Source organism: Clytia hemisphaerica, unplaced genomic scaffold, assembly GCF_902728285.1.
Source record: "Clytia hemisphaerica strain Z4C2 unplaced genomic scaffold, Clytia hemisphaerica genome assembly, whole genome shotgun sequence".
Lineage (NCBI taxonomy): Eukaryota > Metazoa > Cnidaria > Hydrozoa > Leptothecata > Clytiidae > Clytia > Clytia hemisphaerica.
In genome coordinates, this window is record NW_027103394.1 from 895,830 (window position 1) to 920,017 (window position 24,188).

A 24,188-nucleotide genomic window follows, 5' to 3' on the forward strand; every position below is an offset into this window, starting at 1 on the left:
TTGGTTTAAAAATTCCACGATCCGCGAATACATAATTTTTTCATAGATCTTTTCTATGTTAGATAAGAGAGAAATTGGGCGATAGTTTGAGACATCGAGCGGGGAGCCTTTGTTTTTAAAGACTGGAACAACCTTCGAGATTTTTAGTACTTCAGGAAATACCCCTGTATGATAGGATCGATTGATTTGAGTCGAAAGGGGATTTGAGATCTTATCTTGAAGGATTTTGAGAATTTTTATTGGGATTACTGTTTGGTCCAGATGACTTAGAGGAGGAGAAGGATCCAATAATTTATTATAATAATAATATAATAATATAATAATAATAATTTATTATAATTTATGCATTAGTACTTACCTTTAAATCATCCAAATCTGTTCATTCTTTTTTTTTTAAATCAATCAGGAAATTGTCAGCAGGGAAACAAGTAAAAAAAACTGCATCCAGGTATCTATTTTCTTTCCAAAGATATTGATGTTTTTTGACGTCAAGTTGATGAAAACACGGCTTAGCGCTGACCACGGCACCGAAAAATTCTTGACCCACATGGAAACAAATGGCTGTCGCTATTGACAATTGTTATTGAGCTGGTTCATCTTTTCAATCGCGGTTTTTTAGTAAACCACTCAGGGTAAGATTAGGCTACAATCTATCACAATACGCTTTATTTGAAAATCTACAGGCCGTCTGGAATTTCGAAAAATGGAAGAAATTGCGTTTTTTTAACAAGATTCCGGATTTTTTCATTCAATCGCCATACACCCATCTGAAAGCTGAGGATTTCAGCTTTCTAGTGGTGAAATTTGTTTTTAGCTATCATTTCCAGCTCATTAGGGGAGCCGTCCATATTCATTTGACAACGCAAAATGTCAAATAGACCTTTTTTCAAAGAGGACGTCCTGTTGAGTAATTATGTAGTCATAAGAAATCAAAGGTTATATATACCTTTTTGTGAAAATCGAGCGATCGAGCAAACCACATCGCACAAGTGGGCAAAGAAGGTGGTATATACGCCTAAAGCACGACATGGACCTAGCGCCAAGTGGAACTTTTAATTTCTTTTTAAATAAAGGTCATTAGTTAAAAGAACACATTCATGCACAGGTACAACCAAGTACGGACTTTGGGACGGAACGGGAAAACTTTGATAAAAAATGGCTACAACTTTTGGTATACATTGCTTGACGTTGTCTGTGGGGGGTGGGGGGGTTCAGAAGAACGTCAATTTGACGTTATGTGTTGTCAAATGAATATGGTCCCCTTAGCGATAAGCTAAAGTTTAACAGTCATCGGGTCGATTTTCAGACCGCACCGGCAAAACTCCCCACACCCCGCCAAACGGAAGACTAGATTTCATCCGCCATTTTTGGCGCGATTTTGGTGCTTCCAAAAATTATTTCTTGCTTGCGTGGTGTAAGGAGGCGATTCTTTGAAAAGGTGATTTTTTTGTGTTTTGAAAATGGAATAACTTTGGGGATACTTAACCAATTCTAATAAATGACCCCTCATTTTTCTCACAAAGATAAGGACTTTCAAATAAAATTAGTTTGGTTTCTAAAAATTGAGGGGAAAATTTTGGCCTGTCCACCCTATCTAAGAGGAACGAAGAAAGTATGATTGATAAACTTGGTGGAGTTATCAATTCTTAAAAACCTTTACTCATGACTCATTTAAACTGTTACATCGTTCCTATATAACACTCTTCAAAAAGTTTGTTTATTTAGCATGCTTTCTGGACGTTAAAGATCAAATAAATAGTGTTATATGCATATTAAAAATCAATTTATTAGAATGAAAAGTTAGTTGATTCTTAGAAAAAAATCGTACAGCTTTTTTTAATTGATAGCAACACATTTCTTTCAGTGAAATAGAGAAAAAATATAAAGACAGAATGTGGGGCAACACTAACAGCCAGAGAGAAGATTTTTTTCTTCCTAATTTTTTTATTAGAAATCATGAATGAAAAGGACCAAAAAAAAATTTTTTCGGCCGCCCGCATGACTTTTTTTTTCGTCACCCGGTGGATCGGAAACAAAAATTTTTTAGGGTCGGCCTAAGTGAAAATACAGACCAGATATCGACCATTCCATGTTCAGACCTGCCAACTTGACTTGAGATGTTCATTTTGCGTGAGATAAAAATTAAAAATTAAAATCCGAATTCATAACCCAGTTTTTCCGGTTTTCTGATATCGGAAATCGGGAAATTTTTCCAAAAAGATCGGAATATCGGGGAAATTTTTTTCCAAAAATCGGAAAAACGAGGAAATTTTTCTCAAAATTTAAAAATGCGTGAGAAATCAAACTTTTCAAAAATTGCGTGAGACAGTCTGGAAATGCGTGAGCCTCACTCTCAATGCGTTAGAGTTGGCACCTCTGCATGTTTCGACCAATCGTCCCAAGTTAGAGCAGTTGACGAAGTATAATTTGACTTTAAAAAGATATCAAAGAGGGAATGATTGTCAGCCTTTGATTCGATGTGCCGCATCCCCAGTCTGGTTCAACTACCCTTGCCCGTGAACTTGAAAATATTTCAGTATATATTTCTACAGTTGCTAAGGGGAATCCTGAGCAAAATGCAAGCTAAAATACTCCATGTTAAAAGGACCCTCCCGCTGCTCTGGAAACGTCCGGAGCAAAAAGTATCGTTTTTTTTCATGCTTCGGAACACCGGAAGATTCCGGAGCACTTCCGGTCTGTGTTCCGGAGGTAGACTTTTGGCAATTGGTCTGCATCGGAACTCCGGAACGTTTCGGAGAAGATATCCGCGATATAATTACGGTAGCGCTTGCTGTGCTAATCATGTGAGAACTAACTGCACACGCGCATATTAATTTTTAAAAAATCAGCTGACTCATGGAAGTTAAACCTCACATTTTTTAATTTTTTCGATATTTCGACCAGTGATACTTCCAAATATAATGTGACAAATTCAATTTCATTATAATTATAATGGCTGAACCTTCATATCAATATATTTTGAATATTTTTTGTAACCATGTTTAAGCGGTTTTTTAGGTTTAGAATGTGTTAAAAATCACTTGCTCCGGAAGCACTGGAAGAGCTCCGAAATTTCTGGAGAGAAAAATGGTGTTTTTTTAGCTGCACTCCGGAAAATTTTGAATGTTCTTATGAAAAACGTCTATTTAAAAATAATGATAATCCTGCAATATTTAGATTCTAGCAAATCAAAAAACAACACCTATTTGTTGTAAAAATGACAAATAAACCATCTAATGGGCAAATAGCTGCCATTGGAATAGAATTGGTTGTTTTTGCTGTACTCTCATACTTTGGTGTGAAATGGATCGCAAAAGTGTTGGATCCCACCAGCAAACAAAAAGAGGCAGCTCAAAAACAGGTATTTAAAAGGTTTTGTTAAGAGTGATGTCATTTGCTTACTCATCAAGCTTGTTCACATTGGATTGATACGAATGTGGAGCAAAGTTGGACAGAAAAAGGAAAAGAAAAATATTTTTTTTGCTTATACTCAGCATAATATAACAATAGCAAGACACTGTCCTGATATGAATTATGTGTCTGATATGAAACGGAAACACTAATGTAATAAAACATTTAAAGGGCGATTCTACTCAAAGTTGTACATGTCCTTTCCGCAACAGGGTACCAAAATGCCAAATTTCAAATTGGTTTAGGAACTAATATTTTGCCCTAAAAAGTTAGTTATAGTATTGTCTTTCTTGAATCTGAAGTCTGCCCCAAAGATTTCTGACAATTTTAAGTCCTTCCTTACCATTCTCGTAGAGTCATCAATTTTTGTTAAGAAATTATTGAAACCAAGTTTAGCTCATTTAAAATTTCCTGTTGAATGGGGAACATCAAGACTGGGTCAAAATAAAGACCAGCTTGGTTACCAACTTAGAACAACTGTTTTCTGCTCTTAAAACTACTTATCACTATCAAAATTTACCAAACTGTTGCGGAAAGGACATAATCTGAAAATTTAAGTATGCAACTGTTTTCAAAAACTGTCAAGAAAGAATTATTCATGGTTTAAAGTATTTAGTATTCAATTTTACACTTTTAAATTGCTTAAAAATCATAAGTATGACTTTTTATGTATTCCTAAATAAAATAAATTAGTTCTCAAATAATGTTGCGGAAAGGACAAAAATTAGAGGGAACAGACTCTTGAAGGTTACACAGAATAAGAAGATCGTGAACGGTGTAGACTGGTTGGTCTGGATTGAATGATAAGATGTCCTTAAGAGCTTTCTTTACTGTTGCCCCAATGCCATCTGGGATACCTTTACCATGTCCACTTTCAAGCCAAATCCATTTAATATCAATTTTATTATTCAGAATATGAATGTAATAACCAGCACATGGTTCTGTTTCTGTACTGAGATGTTGGCGAATCAGAAATAAAGTTTATTTTCTTAGCACCAGTCTTCACTAGTTCATCAAGAATTGGTTGAATGCTTGTCATGACTGCAGGAGCTTTATGGTCAGTGCAATCACTGATGGCGCAACGAGAATATCTGCTTATTTCGAACCATATGTACATTGGGTGAAGGCAAACTGTATCTTCATGATAATACGCTGACTTTTCTTCATTCGAGCTGAATGGTGATAACGTCAGACTTAGATTGGGCCTCTTCTCTTGCAAGTTTAAATGCTTTGTATTGCGAGTGAACATGAGACTTGTGGTCATGCATTATTTTCAATTCGTTGAGAAGTCTTTTTTTGAAATTGGTGAAACTTAAAGTTACTAGAACTTTACGGCTAACTTTCTTTAACCTTCTTTTTATTCTTTCTTCGTGGTTTCAATTTTCTGCCATTCTGAAAATGTAATAGGCGCACTGAAGTTAAGATCCTTAACTTTTCTGACAAGCTCATCAATATTGCGATAATCCATAGTGTCATTCCATCTTATGTCAGTGCGTTTTGTGAATTTGCTTAGTGCCTCAAGTTTTATTTCGGGATTCAAGCACATTACACAAAGACAGGTTCCCCAATCGTTTATGTTAGGCTTCACCACATTGAAAGGGCGATTTTGTGAAAAATATGATAAAATGCACTCGTTGGAGTTTTCAGCCTTGAATTTCTCAAATAATAATGTAATGAAGAAATTGAACACAAACGATATCTGAGGGACAGGATCTCGTCGGGATCTGCAGGGTTTTTCTTCATTTTTTTGTATCCGTACACATACGTGAGACATCATCTCGTGGAAAAAACTTCTAGTTCTTGTAACTCAGTTAAAGCTTCGTTTTCTGAGTTAAATGAAACGTTCAAAAGATTTACCCCAAGCTCTTGCCTCATTTTGGTGTTAAAGCCCAACTGGGAGACCATCATGCACCAGTTTAGATTTTACTTTCTTCTTCTGAGATGGACTTGGGCTCCACTGCTTCATTTTGGGTACTGGAGCTTGTTGAAGAAGAGGAGTGTTCATTATTTGATGAAGATGACCGTTCACCGGTGCTTGTATTATTTTTTTCATAAGATCTTCTCAAGCGTCTCATCTTATTCTTTACAATAGATTTTTGTGGAGTGGAAAAAGTCTTATCAGTTCTGGTTTGCAACCTTTTCAACTCTTTCTGTTTTGCTCTATAGTTTTTCTTTGCCAACCCTAACCCAAACGCTAACAACCCTAAACAACTTCATTCTCGTTAGATTTTCTGTCTTAAGCTGCCTTTCTGTTTGCAGCATTCTTTCTTTCGCGATCTTGATCCTTTAACTTTCCATGTAGCCTTTTGTTCTGATAAATAATTGCTCTTTTTTCTCTTGATCTCTCTGTGCTAGTTTTACCCATTTTACTATTATATTTAATCTAAAGAAAAAGATACACTTTTAAATATGAAACAATTTGTGTTAGGCTAAAACCTTTAGAAAATGAACTATCATCACAACATCAAATTTCATATTTGATTGTTTACAAAAAGTTATCTCTGCACGCCAAACGTTTTCCATTCAAAATTGAATGTTTACAAATCAGAAAGCAATGCAATGTCTTCATGAAAAGTTCAAAATTAAAAGAATAACATTGGAAGAACTAAAAGTAGTCCAAAAAACCTAAAAACATCGAAAAAACATACCAAACTAACTCAGAAATTCAGTTTTAAAAAAGTGTTGCGGAAAGGACATTAGTGTTGCGGAAAGGACATCATGTTTGAACCTTGATTACTTGTGGACAACACAACATTCAGAAACCAAACTTATAAAAATAATTTCTTTATAAGAATGCTAGCAAACTGAATAAAGAATTCAAGCCCCGACCCCCCATGGAAAAAAATTGTGTACAAATGTTTAGCGTTGCGGAAAGGACAGATTTTGGGACCATGGCTTATTGACATCCAAAGATGTATGAATTCTAGATCAAGTACAGCATCCTTTTAAAATTAAAAAAGATTCTGTCAATGCTAGATAGAAGAGCTTTTAAAAAAAACCTGTTTTGGGTGGAATAGCAACAGTAGAAACAATTTTCTGACTCAAACAACAAAAGTGTTGCGGAAAGGACAAAATTTCCCATGGGGGCACATGTAAAGTAGAAGCTTTAAGCCAATAAAACTCCTGCCAGATTGTCTCCTTGAATAGCTATATCAAAAACTGTTGCGGAAAGGACAATGTACAACTTTGAGTAGAATCGCCCTAAAGCTTGGTACTCACTTGTTGAAAAAGTAGCGTTTAACACTAAACGCTGACGTATAACTTTATACGCGCGCATCTGAAACCATAAGATCACTAGTGAGTACATTCAATAAACGCCGGCGTTTAATTTATAGGCCCGCGTTTAATTTATAGGCCTGCGTTTAATGTTAAACGCCGGCGTTTATCGAACTTAGAAAAAAAATATTTAAACGCGCATATCAAAAAATTTTGATATGTGAGTTTAAAGTTCAAAGGCACCGCAATGTAAACAAGATTAAATCTTTTTAATTCTTTTGTAATTTTTGGTTTTTACTTTCGATTTCGTTTCACTTTTCCCCTCTTTTACTATTTCTCTTTGCTAAAGAGCTCCTACTGAGTACATAGATGATCTGAAAAGTTAAACGCCTGCGTTTATCATTAGACGCGTGCGACTAAAGTGTTAAACACCACTTTTTCAACAAGTGAGTACTAAGCTTAAGTGTTTCCAGAAAAGAATGTATACATCTATCTTGAGTTGAAGCTCACTATATTTAACCTTGTTTGGAACTAGTTTTATTGGTGCAGATCTGGTCTTTTTACCGCTTTATGAATACCCCTCCTGTTTTTACTATTCTCCTTACTCCGTTTTACCCCCTTTATAAAACACTTTGTTCTTGCCCTTTTTAATGACATTTGGGAGCGCTCAGTAGAGAGGGGAGGGGGTCGAACTATGACCCTACTATAGAATGAATAAAGCTTTTTAGTCAATTTTTTTGATGATTTTAGTCCCTTAATAAATCAATTACACATTTCCTAAAAACAAATATTTTTGTCTCTTTTCCTGGGCACATTGTATGATCTTATATGATAATTTTCAACTTTGTGTGCATGCATTTATAATTATAATAATAATCGGCTGTAGAGGGACAAATAGAAGGCTTACTAAACTAAATAAGATAACTGAGAAATCCATTTTCCACTCTTTATTTTCATTTTAGGCGGAAAAGATAACCAAATCACTTGGTATTGAGACAGAGGTATTAGATAAATCATATTTTAACTGGGTTGATTTTCAAAAGATTTAAAACTCACAAAATCACTCAACATTGCTGACTCATGACATTAAATGACCGTGAAAATGCCATTTTTTGTCACAAATTGCAAATTTTACCGGGTATTTCAAGCCGAATTTCTCATCTTTTTAAGTAGATTCAATATATTAAGAATCAGCAATTCCACGCGATTTTGTGGGTTTAAAAAATCATAATACAGTAAAAGCGATGCTACTTTTACGAAATATCTTGTACTGGAGGCCAAGGACACTCAAAATTTGCATAAAAATTAGTATTATTATGTTGAAAGGACAAAATACACTGAATTTTGTAAACATAGACATTTTACTGTTTTATTCATAAAAATTTACGGTTTATTATAATGCCAATGAGGTTCTTTCCTTGCCTGTAATAAATAGAACAGCAGCATTGCATTATTAAAACAGGGAAAAAGATATTTGAGAGCGTTTGGTTTTCTGTGTTTTTGATGTTTTTCCAGGTAGATCCTCGTAGATCTTTGTATACACCTTTTCGACCGTAGTCGTGCGGTCAGGCGTGTCCCATTCCATTATTGAATTATCCCCCTAAACTCGATCGAAACCTTTTTCACACCTTTTTCTATTGTCTATAAATGCGAAAAAAAGACTGGGACGGTTTTAGGGTGGTAAAGCGGACAAAAAAATGCCCGCGCGGCAATTAGCGGCTACGGTCGAAAAGGTGTATTGAAAGCAATTTTTTTGGTATAGCTAACAGAGTATGAAACAACGATAGCTGCACTTTTGATTGACCCATTAAACTTACCAAACACGTGGAACGACATTGGTGGTTTGGATTCTGTCATCTCTGAAATGAGGGTACACACTCTTTTATCGTGATTACAGTTGACGCTTTCTAATTCGATCTTAAAAGGGAATTTATTGGGTTTTCATCGAATAAGGGAGCGTATCGAATAAAAGAACGTCAAATTAGAGAGCCTCGACTATATTCATAGCTTACTCATCAATTTTAATTCACAAGCTTTTTCACATTGGATTGACAAGAAAGGAAAAATATTTTTTTGCTTATATCAGCATAATGTAATAATAGGCAGACACTGTCCTGATATGAAACATGTGTCTGATATGAAAAGGAATACTTATGTAAAAATAAAGCCTTTAAGTACTTTGGGAAGACCCCTAGTCTAGAGCTAGACTACTAATTAACATCAGGGCGATTTGCACTAAATCTGTACCGTCCCGTCCGAAATCATTTTTTACATATATCTCATTAAGGTTAAGTGTTAATGATTTTTTTCTTTTTTCATCAGATACAGCTTGGTAATGGTACACGTTCTGCAAAATTTTATGTTTTAACTGTCTATCATTAGTCTGCAATCATAAATTTTGTGTCAATTTTTCCTCGTTTTGGCAATTTTTAGCAAAAAAATGCTTCAGTTTTATGGTAGCACTTTCTTTCCAGGAAGGTATTTGACCTGGAATTTCGATTTTCCATATAGGCAATTTATTCATGTGTTTTTCTACAAAAAAAGTGTTTTGAAACCTTTTTTCCATCTTGCTCTAGCAGTGATTTTCTGTTTACGTCCATTTTGACACCAAAATGTGTCCCGTCCGAAATCATTGCACATTGCCCCTATTTTAAGAGCGTTTATTGAAGGTTTTTTAAGTTTGAGAGTAAGCTCAACCTGTATGTGTTTGAAAACCTGTCAAAAGTATGATTTTAGCATTAGGTTACCATTCTATAGGTCCCAGTGCATTGGTGATTGGAAGTGACACCAAAAAATGTCCCGTCCGAAATCACAATAAGATTGACAATATTTCTGAAATTCTGCAGGGTAGAAAGATTTGAATGGCTGAATATTGTAATCTAGGATAGAGCATATTTTAATTGAGTAAATCTAAGATTCAAAGCTCTTCAGATTTGATTCCAGGGGTACTAGAAAAAATGTCCCGTCCGAAATCATTTGTCCTGTCCGAAATCATAACTTTTCAAATATGTTTCAATTTGTAATAAAATGAATGTTTAACATTCAGGAAGTTATTAGCAAGACCTAGTGGTAAGAAAAATGTTCAAACAGGCCAATTGAAGTAAGTTTTTATACCTTTATTTTAACCTTGAAAATAGGAATTGATTTCGGACGGGACAATTTTCCTGTAAAAATAGGTATTGTATTAAAACAACTACTGGAACAAAAAGAGTGGAAGATTCTCAAGTATTTTCTATTTGGAATAGTAGTATATTTACTTGTATACTTACTGATAATATGTAGAAACAAAAAGTTTAGCAAAACTTGAAATAAAACAGATTTTTATGAAAATTATTTCGGACGGGACAGGAAAAATTTAGTGCAAATCACTCTGAAAAAAGATGAAAAAGGTGATACAGATTTTTAAGATCTATTCTAATTTGAGGAAGGCCTTTATACGAACAATTCCAGGCTGTTCTACAGCTTCCTTACTTCCTCAATACATTTTTCTGATATATTCTAGCCTTTAGTTTTGCAAATTTTGTCCGTCCGAAATCATTTTCGATATCTACATGCCAATTAAAAAATTACAACAAAAAAAGGATTTCACCTAAGTTTAGTGATACTTAAATATCACCTGTTACAACCCTTATAATATGTGATACTCTCTCCAGTGCAAGTTAGTTTTGATTTTTTTTTACCACAAATTTACCATTTTCATACGCTCTAACAGCTCCATGAGCCCCTATATCTTTATTATTAGGCCTTAAAAGGTGGTGTCAAGGTACATTTCCATGAAATATAGGCTATAGACTGTCATAGAAAAGTAGAGTTATGTTTAAAAAATGAACTTTATTTTTCATGATTTCGGACGGGACACGGTACAGATTTAGCGCAAATCGCCCATCAGTTTTACTAAAAAGCTTCTTTTACAGTAGTAGAAAAAACCTACCTAGAAGCTTGTTTACTTTTCGAGTGTTTGAATTACCACTATTCCAACTTCCCGTACGACTTTTTTTCTTCTTTTTGACTTTTATTCCGGATTGCTCCTACGTTTTGTGTTAAAAAATAGTGGTTTGGTAATCAAGACTAGAAGACCCCAACGTTTTCAAAATATTGTCCTCTCTCAATATGTGTTTTACAAGCTATATGTGGAATTACCACTGACTTTTATATATACTCTGAAAAAAGCTATGCCCGCAATCTTTGATCGTAATTTTTAGAAAAGTGATTCTCTAATGGTAGCACTACTTGCATTGGCGTTGTGGGAAATTTTTTCTGGAGGGGCCAAAGTCAATTTTTTAAAAAGGGCGCCCCCAATTTTCCAAAGTGGCGTCCCCACCCACCAGTTTCTAAACTTTTACTAATTCATTTGCCTAGGCATAATGAGGAAGGAAATTTTTAGTGGATAGGAGTAGATGTATCTTTGATGAATGGAAAAGGGAAAAGCAGGCCCCGCCATGGTAAGGGCCGACTAGAAAAGTTTTGAAAATCGACTGCTATAATACCCTAAATCAATAAATAAAAATAGACAAATTTGACACTTGCTAGAGTGACAAGAAACAATGTGTAATGTGTAATGAGAGCGGAGCGAGCGAAAGAATTGATGTTTTATGATGTCAATATTGTCGTCAGCAAATTGGTCTTGGGGCGCAGTTAAATTTTCATATAATAATGCTATATTGTACACAAAAAAACTTGTAAATTAGCTACAATCCTGGCCAAAAGTAAATGGAATTTTACACATTCTACTGATTTTTCCTGTAGCCCTCCCTACAATAGGGGAAGGGGTCCAAAATTACACTTTTTAATTTTAACCATCTTTTTTAAATTAATTTTTCATGCTGATTCCGAATTTGAAATCCGTTTTTCCATATCTCTTACCCCTGAGCGGCTACCGGAGACCCTTTTTTCGGTAAACCGCCCAAAGCCGCTAAAAGTCTAAATTTTTTTGAAAATATTCCATTTTGAATAGCTTTCTAGTGATGTGATATCTTATCTTATATCATGCTGATTCCGAATTTGAAATTCATTTTGTCATAGCTCTCACCCTTGGCCTGGTATAGGAGGCTGTTTTTTTACTAAAATCTTTGAATCTAAGGAAAATTGATAATTTGAAAATGTTTGAATTTGAATAAACTTTGAATGAAAAATTTAATGATAACAACTAGTTTTAGATCAGATTTTCATGCTGATTCTGAATTTCAAATCAGTTTTTGCATATCTCATCCCCATGGCCTGCTACGGGGCTGGCTACATGAGGTTCCTTATTCTGAAAATATCGCAAAAATGTACTGAAATGAATATTTTTTTGAAGGAGATTGTTGTACTTGGATTCCATTTATCAAAACATTTGGTTATACATTCCTTGTTACAAAGAGTTTTTAGTACTTTATGCAATGATGCAACCCTATGGACTGAGCTGCTTTTAATTTGTCTGCTTAGAATATAATCAAAAATGTAAAAATCAAATCGGTAAAAATATTTTGAGCTAGTAAACTTCTTCCAAATGCAATGATTGTCCACATTGGACATTCATAAGTTGATATTGGCTTTAACAAGCCGTATATCATTGTTTGAAAGGTTAAGTTACAATGAAAATCATAGGGATGTATAGACCTTATACCGAATAGATAGAATCTAAAAATCCTACATTCGAATAGTTGTTTATTGAACCAATCAAAAGGCGCTATTGTTTTATCCATCCCTTGAATACTTGCTTAAATAGATTTGAAGAACTAATGCTTTTTAAAAAATAAATCAGACCTTAAGCTGTTGATTTAATTACAATATTATTGGTGTCATTTATTAAGGACTTCCACAAATATGACTATCTGTTCAAACAAGGGTTCTTTGAGAAGTTAATTAGAAAAAAGTTTTGAGAAATTAAATTATCTTGTGAACTTCTAAGTAGTAAAACGTCCCTCCTTTCCTGGGAGACAACCATGTAAATGCTTTCATATTGGTCCGTTTGTTTGGAAGTTACTTCTTAGGAATAGGTTATATTTCTTAAACATTGGTATCTTTCAATAGATTCACTATAAACCTGTTCTTGTATGCCTTGTTTGAATTAAAGTTATTTGAAAAATTCTATATTAGCTATCTGTATAGTCTAGTGATTTTAATTTTAACTTACCCCTTAAATGATTAAGGCTTCCTAAAAACAATTATCAACTTTTCAATGGTCAATTAATTTAGGGAATCATTGTATTTGAAAGGATTTAACTAGCTCAAGATAGTTTAAACGAGATTCTAAGCAGGTTGAATTTTGCTTCATGACTAGTTGAGCAGATAAATTCATAGCAGCAGTACAAAGGGTTAGCTCATTGGATAATTATATACTGTAGTAATAAGACACCCTATGACGATGAATGTATAACATTAGCCAAGTGTCAAAAAGCCACAGACAAACTAAAAGCTTGGAAATATCCTTTCAATAATATCGATTTTTGCACATTTTTTGCAATATTTTCTGAATAAGGAACCTCATGTAGCCGGCCCCGTAGCAGGTCAGTGGCAGGAGATATGCAGAAATTAATTTGAAATTTGAAATCAACATGAAAACTTGATCTAAAATAAGTAGTTACCATTACATTTTTCATTCAAAGTTCATTCAAAATGAAACATTTTCAAATTATCAATTTTCCTTAGTTTCGAAGATTTTAGTAAAAAAACAGCCTCCTATACCAGGCCAAGGGTGAGAGCTATGACAAAATGAATTTCAGATTCGGAATCAGCATGAAAAACTGATTTAAAAAAGATATCACATCACTAGAAAGCTATTCATAATGGAAAATTTCAAAAAAATTGACTTTTAGTGGTTTTGGGCGGTTTTCCGAAAAAAGAGTCTCCGGTAGCCGCCCAGGGATAAGAGATATGGAAAAACGGATTTCAAATTCGGAATCAGCATGAAAAATTAATTTAAAAAAGATGGTTAAACATCAAAATTTCAAAAAAAAGGAATTTTTGGACCCCCCTACCTACAATGTTGCTGAGTCAGTTTGAGGTCTCTCATGCTCAAATTCAACATTGTGGAGGGGGAGAGTGGCAATTGTCATAGAAAATTAAAGCAATTCCATTACTTTTGGCCACTATTGTAAATTGCAAAGAAGTTACCAAATAAGTTTATTGCGAGAGAAGCGAGCGAAAAAAATTGCAAGTAATTTAAAACTATCTCAGTAAAATTGGTCTTGCGGCCCATTTTAAGGCGCATAAAGTGTGATATTTAAGATTGGGGCGTTAAAAAAAATCTTTTGGCTCTTTTTTCCCTTGGTCTTCGGCGCCCCTTCAAAAAAGCTCCGCTGGGGGAGGCCATGGCCCCCGGCCCCCCTGCCACAACGCCACTGACTACTCGATATGGCCCGATTTGTAAATCAAAGAAATTTTCTGCTTAAAAATTAGTGCTACAATTAGGATACCCACTTTCAAAAAACTCTGAACAAAGATTTTGCTCGGCCGGGATTGAGGAACTATAAGGGTATATAAACGTCAGTGGGAATTGGGCTTTTCCAGAAAAAGTCCGTGCCCCCTCCTGTTGAGGATATCGGATATCCAGGGGGTTAACGATTTTTGTTCAAAAGTGGATATCCAGGGGGTTAAATATCTACAAGGGAGCGGATATCCATGGGGTAAAGTGTCTTTTCAAGTAAAGGATACGATATCCAGGAGGTAAGCATCTTTATAAGGAAGGATATCCAGGGGGTTGAGCATATTTTTAAGAGTGGATATCCAGGGGGTCTTTACTAATAAAGTAGGATATCCAGGGGTTCGATACTTTGAAAAATCAATATCCTCAACAGCAGGGGTAAATTCTTTTTCTGGAAAAGTCTATTTTACGGAAAGTTTTCTATTTTTTTAGGAAACGGTCATCCTTCCTCTACAAAGAAGAGCATTATTCCAAACATCAAATCTTCTTTCAGCTCCTAAAGGTTTCGTGTTTTTCATATCGAATCATTATATTTATCGTTGCAGTAGTACCAATTGTATAAGTAGGCACAAAGCGGGCAGTTAAATTCTTTGCTTCAAAAAGATTGAAAGAAGACATTGCATTGACGCCAAAAGAGGGCATTGCATTGACTTTAGACAGCAAACTTTCTACTCACCTTAATTAACAATTAGAATAGGCAGGGCGAAAAGTGAGCCGTCTAAACTTTACTAGTGCTTACTTTGGATATTTGAAAAAAAAAGTTGTATTTATCATTGTAGAGCTTTTATCGTGTTATCTTTCTTTAGGCGTTTTATTATTCGGACCACCTGGCTGTGGAAAAACAATGATTGCACGAGCAACCGCAAAAGAGGCTGGTAAGTAAGTTGGCTGGAATTGAACTCACTGAATATTGAAATAGAGTCTCTTTAACTTGAACCTCTATAACTCGAATGTAGGTGTTGTAGTTGTGAATGTACTCGCTCGGTGTTGCGCTCCACCTGAGAATTAGACCGGCTACCCGCTAAAAAAACTCTCACTCCATTCTATAATAGCAAATTGTCACTTTTCATTCCACTTCATCGTTTCAGGTTGTCATTTTATTAATTTGGATGTGTCAAGTTTGACAGATAAATGGTATGGTGAATCGCAAAAACTCGCCAATGCTGTCTTTTCTCTGGTATGTTTCGCTACTGCGTTGTGTTATACTCTAATTATCCAACATTTTATTTCCATCTTGTTCAAATACACGCTACATGAAATTATGTTTTTTTTCAACTACCGTCAAGACATTTTTTAAATTCAAAATCTGACATCACAGCAAATAAAGAATGAACTTCTTCTTGGGCTTGAATTGTTCTCAGTTATTGTGCTCTTAGTGTAAAAGCTGGATAGCAGCAGTTGATCTTTGTATACACGCGTTTAATTGAATATTTTATATATAAGAATACTTTGTCAGGCAAAATATCAAGAGTAAATTAAAAATAACATTATTACCATTAAAAGGCTCTTTGGAAAGTATGTATAGAAAGACTCGCACAATAGTGAAAATAAGAAAATTATGAAAACATTTTTAGGCTTAACTCTGAAAGTTAAGAACATCCAAAGGCTTGAAAGATTTAGGACATTCTTATAAAAAAGGTGTATCTCGAGAGAACTGATCAGCACTAAATTAGAAACGTTGAATGTCGATGGTTTTTGTCAAATTAGTATTGAAGATAACAGAAATTCATTGTTTTGTTTTACCTCGTAGGCATTGAAAATTCAACCTTGCATCATTTTCATCGACGAAATAGGTATGGATCTTCTTGTTATTTCTATGAGTTTCCCCCTCAATCTTCCTAGAAGTTTTTCTGAATCCTTTTCACTCATCATTATTCATGATATGCACTATTGTAATGTCTTCCAAGGACCCAACAGCTGATTGGCTGAACGTGGCGTATTGACTGATTTTTCGTCAATAACAACCAATCAGCTGTTGGGTCCGTGATGTAATGTCAGAAGACATCGCAGTAGTGCATAACATGAATTCAACCCTATTTTGCAATTGCTATATATAAATCAACAAAGCTTATGTCTGAATTATCCCGAAATTTATTGCAAAAGGAACTCGTTTAAAAAGTCCTACTCAAAGCTTATGTATAGCTTTCGAAATGTATATAATGTTATTGCCTGAAAATAAGTTTGAATTTTTGAAAATCTCTTACCCCTTAGGACCTTTTCGGGGAAAGGGAATTTTCCCAAAAATGAGATTCCACGAGTTTCCTCTTGAAAAGGTCTAATTAAAGCTTCGGTATTATTTTTTTTCTACTAACGCATCCGACTTTGTATACTTTTATTAAAGACTTGTAAATAGACATATTGCCTTATCCGTTGGGCCACAGGACCAGCCTTTTCAACATCTAGCTCTCTTATAACATATCTTGGTTACTTATCCAATACTTGTTTTATTGAATCTCTGTGATTGTATTTCTTCCTTACCTGCCTTTTAGATTCATTTTTGCGATCACGCGAATCGAATGACCACGAAGTCACTGCTATGATGAAAGCTCAGTTCATGAGCCAATGGGATGGTATGTAGTTACTCTCTCTCTATGAATCGTTGGAAAGATTTTTCAAGAAAAACATTAACCTTATATATTGTCCGGGGGGTAGCGAAAAATCATCAAAATTTGCCTTGTCCGGGGGGTAAATTTGCTCTGTCCGGGGGTAATTTGGATTGTCCGGGGAGCCAAAAGTAGCCTGAAAATTGTTATATCCTTCACCCCCCATATTAAATTTTTTTCTGGAAAAGCCCATTCGGAGAATTCACGAACCGCGTTCAACGAAAGAACAAACTATATAAGTATATACTGTGTAGACACCAACAATTTAAAACATCATTTAAACGAAGACTTTGCAAAACAAAACTGATCGAAACGCTTTACTATTTTCGTCAAACGGAACAACTCCGTTTATTTCGTTGCTCTTAAACGTTCCAAAACCAACACGAACACTTGTTATCCTTAACTAGAACCGATGCTAAACTTTAATGTCTACACATGGTCTTACTTATGATATTGATATAAAGCTCCTTCTGGTAGAGCACTTTGTTTTGTTTTCAACATGGAAAAAATAAACTTTGCTTACTCGTTGAAAAATATTCCAACACCTGATGAAGAATCGTACAAGTTGAAATTGATTAACAAAATTGAAGCAGTTATAAAGAGAATGCGTTGGAAAATGTATTGGATCAACCAACCCGAAAGTGAAGTTCGTCAAGAATATTATGGCTTCAAATCTCGAAAAACACCCCCACCATGTCCTGAACTTGAAGACTTCGAATCACAATTATTTGATATGGTCGAACACCTGGAATTCCGCAACAATTATGACCCTTTCCAGCACAAATTGAAACGAGACGTCACTTCGATCAACAAATCTGATAAAGTTTATGTCTTCGCGGATAAAACTTCAAACATTTACACTATGTCAGCTGAGAAACACAACAAGTTACTTCGCGAGAACGTCACAAAAAAATATGAACATGCACCGACCAACCTCGAAAACGCTATAAACAGTGAAGCCAATTGTATAGCAACCTCGTACAATGTCCACGATCGTGCAGAATACCTTGCTCCTTCACCCGCATTTATCACGCTGAAAGATCACAAACCGAACTTTCATCAAAAACACCCTTGTCGCCTCATCAATCCCTGCAAGAGCGAACTTGGTGCAATCAGTAAATCCATCTTAGACCGTATCAATACAGACCTCCGTAACAAATTAAACGTAAACCAATGGAAAAACTCTGACCAAGTAATTGAGTGGTTTTCCTCGATAAATAATAAAAACGAACATTCATTCATTCAGATGGATATAAAAGAATTTTATCCAAATATAACGAAACGTATATTAGATAATGCATTAAATTTTGCTATGGAACACACAACTATAACCGAAAAAGAACTTAGAACAATCAACCACTGCCGCAAATCACTTCTTTATTCGAATGACAAAACATGGAAGAAAAACAAATCCCACGACTGCTTCGACGTCACAATGGGAAGCTTCGACGGAGCTGAAATTTGTGAGCTTGTAGGTATTTATATTTTACACAACCTCTTACAAATCACAAACAAACACGATATTGGCTTATATCGTGACGATGGTCTGATGATTTTCCATAATTTGAAAGATAAAGACGCCGAAACCACACGCCAAAAGATTATCGACATTTTCAAAACAATCGGATTCGACATAGAGATAAACATTAACCTGAAAACTGTTGACTTCCTAGATTTAACACTAGACTTATCGACTGGAACATACCGACCGTACAAGAAACCGAATGATACGCTTCAATACATTCACACTTCTTCCAATCATCCCAGCAATATAATTAACCAACTCCCATCATCGATCAACAAAAGGTTGACCAAAAACTCATCGAATGAAACCATTTTCAACCAAGCGAAACCACAATACGAACAGGCACTAAAAACTAGTGGTTACAAGAATACCCAATTGTTATATAATAACAATAGCAACAACACTGAACCCATTCACCGCAACAGGTAGCGCAAAATAATTTGGTTCAATCCACCATTTAGTAAAAATGTTTCAACAAACATTGGTAAATTATTCCTAAAATTGATTTCGAAGCACTTCACCAAAGCAAACAACCTCTATAAAGTGTTCAACAAAAACAATGTCAAAATTAGTTATTCGTGTACTGAAAACGTCCGCACGATTATTGCAGCACACAACAAGAAGATATTATCGAAAAGCGAATCTACAACTGAGCGTTGTAATTGCCGAGATAAGAAGTCATGTCCGTTAGACAACAAGTGCCAAACCACATCTGTAATTTACAAATGCGAAGTAACTGCCCCAGATCACGAGAAAAAAGTTTACATTGGTCTCACTGAGAAGGAGTTCAAACAAAGATATAACGGGCATAAACTATCCATCACCAATGTCAAATACAAAAACAAAACTACCCTTTCGACGTACGTCTGGAGTTTAAAAGATAAAAATGTCTTGCCAAATCTTAAATGGTCTATCATGAAACGGGTAAAATCATATTCTAACACTTCGAAAGTTTGCCGTTTGTGCTTGCAAGAAAAGTTAGAAATTCTTCGCTACGAAAATAAGCCCGAACTTCTCAATAAACGCTCAGAAATTGTTTCTAAATGCCGACATATGAATAAATTCATGCTGGCTAATTACAAGTCAAAAGACTGACGGACACTCGAGAATTTCCTTTTGTTCTATTTATTACTTCAATTTATTTCACCGATTTTTACGACCTTTTACGACTTTACGATTTTTTCTCAAGATGTAATTTTTTCAACACATTAGATCATTTTGTATGTACTGTAGCTGATGATTGTACGCATGAAACTCAGAGTTCTACAATAATAAAGTTTTGAATTTTTACACATGGTCTTAGAAAATTAAGAATTTATAGCTCGTGTAAATGAACATGAAACTTAAAAAAACTAGGCTTAAGATTTCTCTGAGAATATGAAGAATTTGGGTCTAAAAGTGATATTTTCTTTCTTTTATAATAATTCATATATTATTCAAAAAATTTGAATATGGGGGTGGATATAACGATTTTCAGTGATTTACCCCCCTGGACAAAGTAACTTTTGCCCCCCGGACAAGCATCAGTTGACCCCCCCGGACAACCCAAATCACCCCTGGACAGAGCAAATTTACCCCTCGGACAAGGCAAGTTTTGAGGATTTTTCGCTGCCCCTGGACAATATATCCTCCACCCCCATGTACGGACATTTTCTGGAAGAGCCCATTACACGTCCTTGTAAAAGATTTAACCAAAATGACTGACACTCGATCTTTCATTTGCTACGGGGTGTTTTTATTTCAGGGTTACTCTCACAGACAAGTTGTGACGTCATCATAATGGGCGCCACCAACCGCCCTCACGATATAGATCGCGCCATCTTAAGGAGATTACCCTGTCGTTTTCATATTGGTTTACCGGTAAGATGAATGTTTTGAAAAAGAATTGTTTCCAAACAAATTTAATAAAAGACTGTTAATCTAACGTTTCCAGACCATCGAAAAAGAACGACAAATAACTGTTAAAAAGCGACAAAAAGAACTGACAAAACTTAACCCTAACTATCAAAGAACGACATATTTCGCCATCCACAACCCCGAATGAAAGTGACTGTACCACACCCACAGATTCATTCCTCTTTGTTTATCACGGGAATTAACTACATGTGGTTTAAAAGAATGCAAAATTACGCATGCGTATAAGTCACTATTTGGGTGAGCTGGAATCATTAGATGAACTAACTCATAATATTGCATGACTCATTGACCTTTATATACCTTGGATACAGATCTGGCCAAACAAAATCTTTGATCGAAGTTTTTTTAAAGTGGTACCAGCCGGCACACAACGTTGTTTCAACGTTTATCTAACGTTCACAACGTCCATATAACGTTAGATTAACGTTTAAACAACTTTGTGTGCCAGCTGGGGTACCTTCATGGTAGCACTACTCAATATCGGTGAACAAATTTTTAAATGAAAGATGTTATCGAATTACAAATTGACTCACATCGAGAAGTGCTACCATTCGGGTACCATTTTTCCAAAAATTCCGATCATAGATGGCGGATAGATATAGCTTGGTTCAGGGTATATCAAAGTCAGTGAGTTTGGCGGCTGAGGTTTTTTTCGTATCGCAAACTCTTGTTGAAAAGGCAAGCATGTGGCTCAAGTTTTAATTTGCTGTTTGAAAGTAAATTCCTATCTTTTTTGACCCTAAACATCCTGCAACCGCCAAATTAAATTCCCGCCCAATTTATTTTTTTCTCGGCCATCCGCCAAATTTAAAAATTCCGAATGAAAAAACTTTTTCGGCCATCTGCCAAATTAAATTCCTGCCAAAATTTCTTCCTTTATTTCATTTCAACTCTTATCCTTGAATTTTTGCAGGAGCTTGTTCAACGGAAAGCCATTCTGAAGATCATATTAGCTGAAGAAGACGTAAGAATAATTTCATTGCGCCAATATTGTCAACCTTTTTATACACCTTTTCGACCGTAGTCGTGCGGGCATTTATTTGTCCGCTTTATCCCACTAAAACCGTCCCAATCCTTTTTTGACGCATTTTTCTATTGTCTATTGGTGCGAAAAAAGGACTGGGACGGTTTTAGTCGGATAAAGCGGACAAAAAAATGCCCGAGCGGCAATTGGTGGCTACGGTCGAAAAGGTGTATTAAGGGCTCTGACCATAGTTATTTCTTACATTTGCCAAGTACAAAATTTAACATACAGTTGTTGACTCTCGCTGATTGGAACTCCAAAGTCTTATCTGTTCGAATTCAATTATTGTTTCATTTTCTAGTTATCTGAGGATGTTGATTTCGATAAGCTAGCTTCTCAAACCAAAGGTTATGCAGGATCAGATCTGAAAGAGTTTTGCCGATATGCTGCCCTGCATTGCTTGCGAAGACAGGTCATTGATATTGATTGTGCTACAATGGATGGGTATGTGTTAAAAATTCATGATATGCACTACTGGAGAGTCTTCCGAGAGCTTTTAAAATTTTCCAGCCAATAAAAAAGTGACGTATTGGGTGGAACAAAAACAGAAAAGTTGCATAATTTCGTGAAGTCATTGTAGTGGTGCATATCATGAATTATTTCCGACGTAGTAAGTCAGAAGATGATTATGAATTCCAATTTTCCAAATTGTGCTTTCTGGTTTGGCAAATACTTCTCTGAGCGGGGCAAAAAAGTGGACAATTCAAGATGGTTGCCAAAAATGTGACAAAATTGGAAAGTTTTTTTAAAAATAACAAGCAAATTTGTAAATAAATTTTTCACATCAAAAATGTATTTCATTTTTCTACAGAGTATCGCATGACAATATGTTTTTATCACTGGAACAAAACGATTTCAACTCCGCTGTAGAGAGAATGAAGAAAAACCGCATCCTGTTTGAACCGTCTCATCCGTTGGAACAGGCAGCCAATCACGATGTCGATTGAACAAAGGAGAGAGAGAGGGAACCAATCAGATCTCGCGTTGGTCCGGCAGGAACCAATCAGAATTCACGATAGTTTGGAAGGAACCAACCAGAATGCACGATGATAGTTCATGTTGATTGAATGTTATACGATTTAGAGTTTAGAGTTCACGTTTTGTTTTTATGTTGAAACGGCCTCTCGTGGAAAATTGTATCAATGGTCTCAATGGTATCTGCAAATCATATATTGTTGAGATGGAATGGACGTATTGTAAGTTCTGGTTTATTTGAGAAGTGAGATCAAAGTTCGTTCGAGATAAAACATTGCTTTGTTTTGAATGGTGTAATCAAATTTGATCATTACAAAAGACCACTACTGAAATCGTCTTGTTACTTTAATGAGATAAATTTTCGCGGGGATTAGATTTCGCGGTTGAGCTTATCCGTGAAATTTTGAGATTTGGCATGGACTTAATTTTGCGGATGACATTATCAGAAGACAATATTTCATGGTTTTGTGCATTTTACTGCCAAATTGTGCATGTTGGTTGTTGAAAAACGCATTATTAGCGCTTCTTTGATGCCAGTAAACATTTTAAAAGTTGTTATTTGGCATTTTTTTTAGTTTTTTTCAAAAATATTTCGCGGATAACGCCTTTCCAAATTACCATTGAGACTTATTTTCGCGGATGGCATCCAAATCCGCCGCGAAAATCTATCCCATTAAAGTAAACATATTCTATCTTACCAAAGGGATCTAGGAAGCAACTTGAATGCACCCGATTTTTTTTTCTTTCGCGGCATTGTAATTTCCCGCGAAAATTAATTACTTTGAAATTGTTTTTTTTTTTATCTTTTTTCGACCGCGAAAATTAGTTCCTGCTGAAATTGTAAGTTATTCGAAAATGCTGGACAGTCCGTCACACAGTCTTTTGTTTTGAGTTTGATGTTCGAAATTTGTTTTTATTTTAATGCATTTTATTAGATTATATATTTAGGTAGGCTGTTTATATTATATTTGAAATTTTGTTCATAATTTAGTTGTTTTTTTTTCATTATAATCAGCGTGCGTTTCTACAACAAATTATACTTCCAGATTAGTTTTAGTGATGTTTTATATTTTGTACTCATAAAGGTTCAAGACAAAATTCTGGATAGCCGTGCCGGCTTTATAAAGATCTGCAGTTTCACTGAACTTTTAGTTTTAGTTTTTGGTGAAATTGAAAGTGAATTGAATTGAAAATGAAAGTGTCGTTTGGAAAGTCAAGAATTTGAAACTTTTTAAATTCACTTCTTAAAAGGTATAAAATTGATATAGCTTCCCAACCTGTCTTTCACAAATACGCAGATAATCAAAAGTATAATTCAGGTTTTATTAGACGTCAATTACGTCAATTCATGATTAATAGAAATTCTGACGTCACTTTAAAGATAATAATTATTTGACGTCACATATTTTTTTTAAATCAGTTTTGTTTTTATCTTTGAGTTTATTAGAAACTACTTCGCCATGGATATCAACACATCAAATCAACAATTTGTTTTGGTTTTTATTTTTTAATAGTTTTTCTTATTATATTATTTAAATTTTAATTTATGAAAGTATGCTGTTCCGTGCTTTTTTAATCGTGGTTATCACCGCTGTACTTTCAATCTATGCTGATCGGCCGCCGGATCCTGATAACTCTGGCCGTAGGATTATTGATTACAACCCAGAAGATGGTAGCCCTCTATATGCGGACGAGTTAGATAACAAAGATGATAATTTAGACGAAGCACTTGATCCAGATGTTAATTCACAGGAACAACAACTTGACAATAGTGCTGATAATCTAGGATATGCTAATTCACAGGAGCAACAAGATGACCGTAGCCCTGATGATCTAGGATACGATAATTCACAGGTACATCAAGATGACAATAGACCTGATTATTCTCAATATGATAATTCACAGGAGCAACAAGACGACCGTAATCCCGATCGTTTAGGATATGATAATTCACAGGAGCAACATGGCCAAAGACCTGATGATCTAGGATATAATAATTCACAGGAACAACAAGATGACAATAGACCTGATTCTTCTCAATATGATAATTCACAGGAGCAACAAGATGACCGTAGCCCTGATGATCTAGGATATGATAATTCACAGGAACAA

At 35.1% G+C, this 24,188-nt stretch overlaps 1 protein-coding gene across 2 annotated transcripts; it reads left to right on the forward strand.

Annotated features, from left to right (window-relative positions):
- The first annotated feature begins 3,178 nt into the window (after positions 1-3,178).
- Positions 3,179-23,221, forward strand: LOC136824900 (outer mitochondrial transmembrane helix translocase-like). Of its 2 annotated transcripts, XM_067080876.1 has the most exons (12): positions 3,179-3,361; positions 7,590-7,628; positions 8,390-8,497; positions 14,465-14,534; positions 14,839-14,907; positions 15,121-15,209; positions 15,783-15,825; positions 16,522-16,602; positions 19,905-20,020; positions 20,991-21,041; positions 21,403-21,545; positions 21,913-23,221. In XM_067080876.1, exons 1-12 carry the CDS (start codon positions 3,218-3,220, stop codon positions 22,046-22,048), a joined length of 1,089 nt encoding a protein of 362 aa, XP_066936977.1. In that variant the 5' UTR covers positions 3,179-3,217; the 3' UTR covers positions 22,049-23,221. The 2 variants fall into 2 exon arrangements, with proteins under 2 accessions (XP_066936977.1, XP_066936978.1); XM_067080877.1 differs by lacking the exon at positions 8,390-8,497.
- The last annotated feature ends 967 nt before the right edge of the window (positions 23,222-24,188 follow it).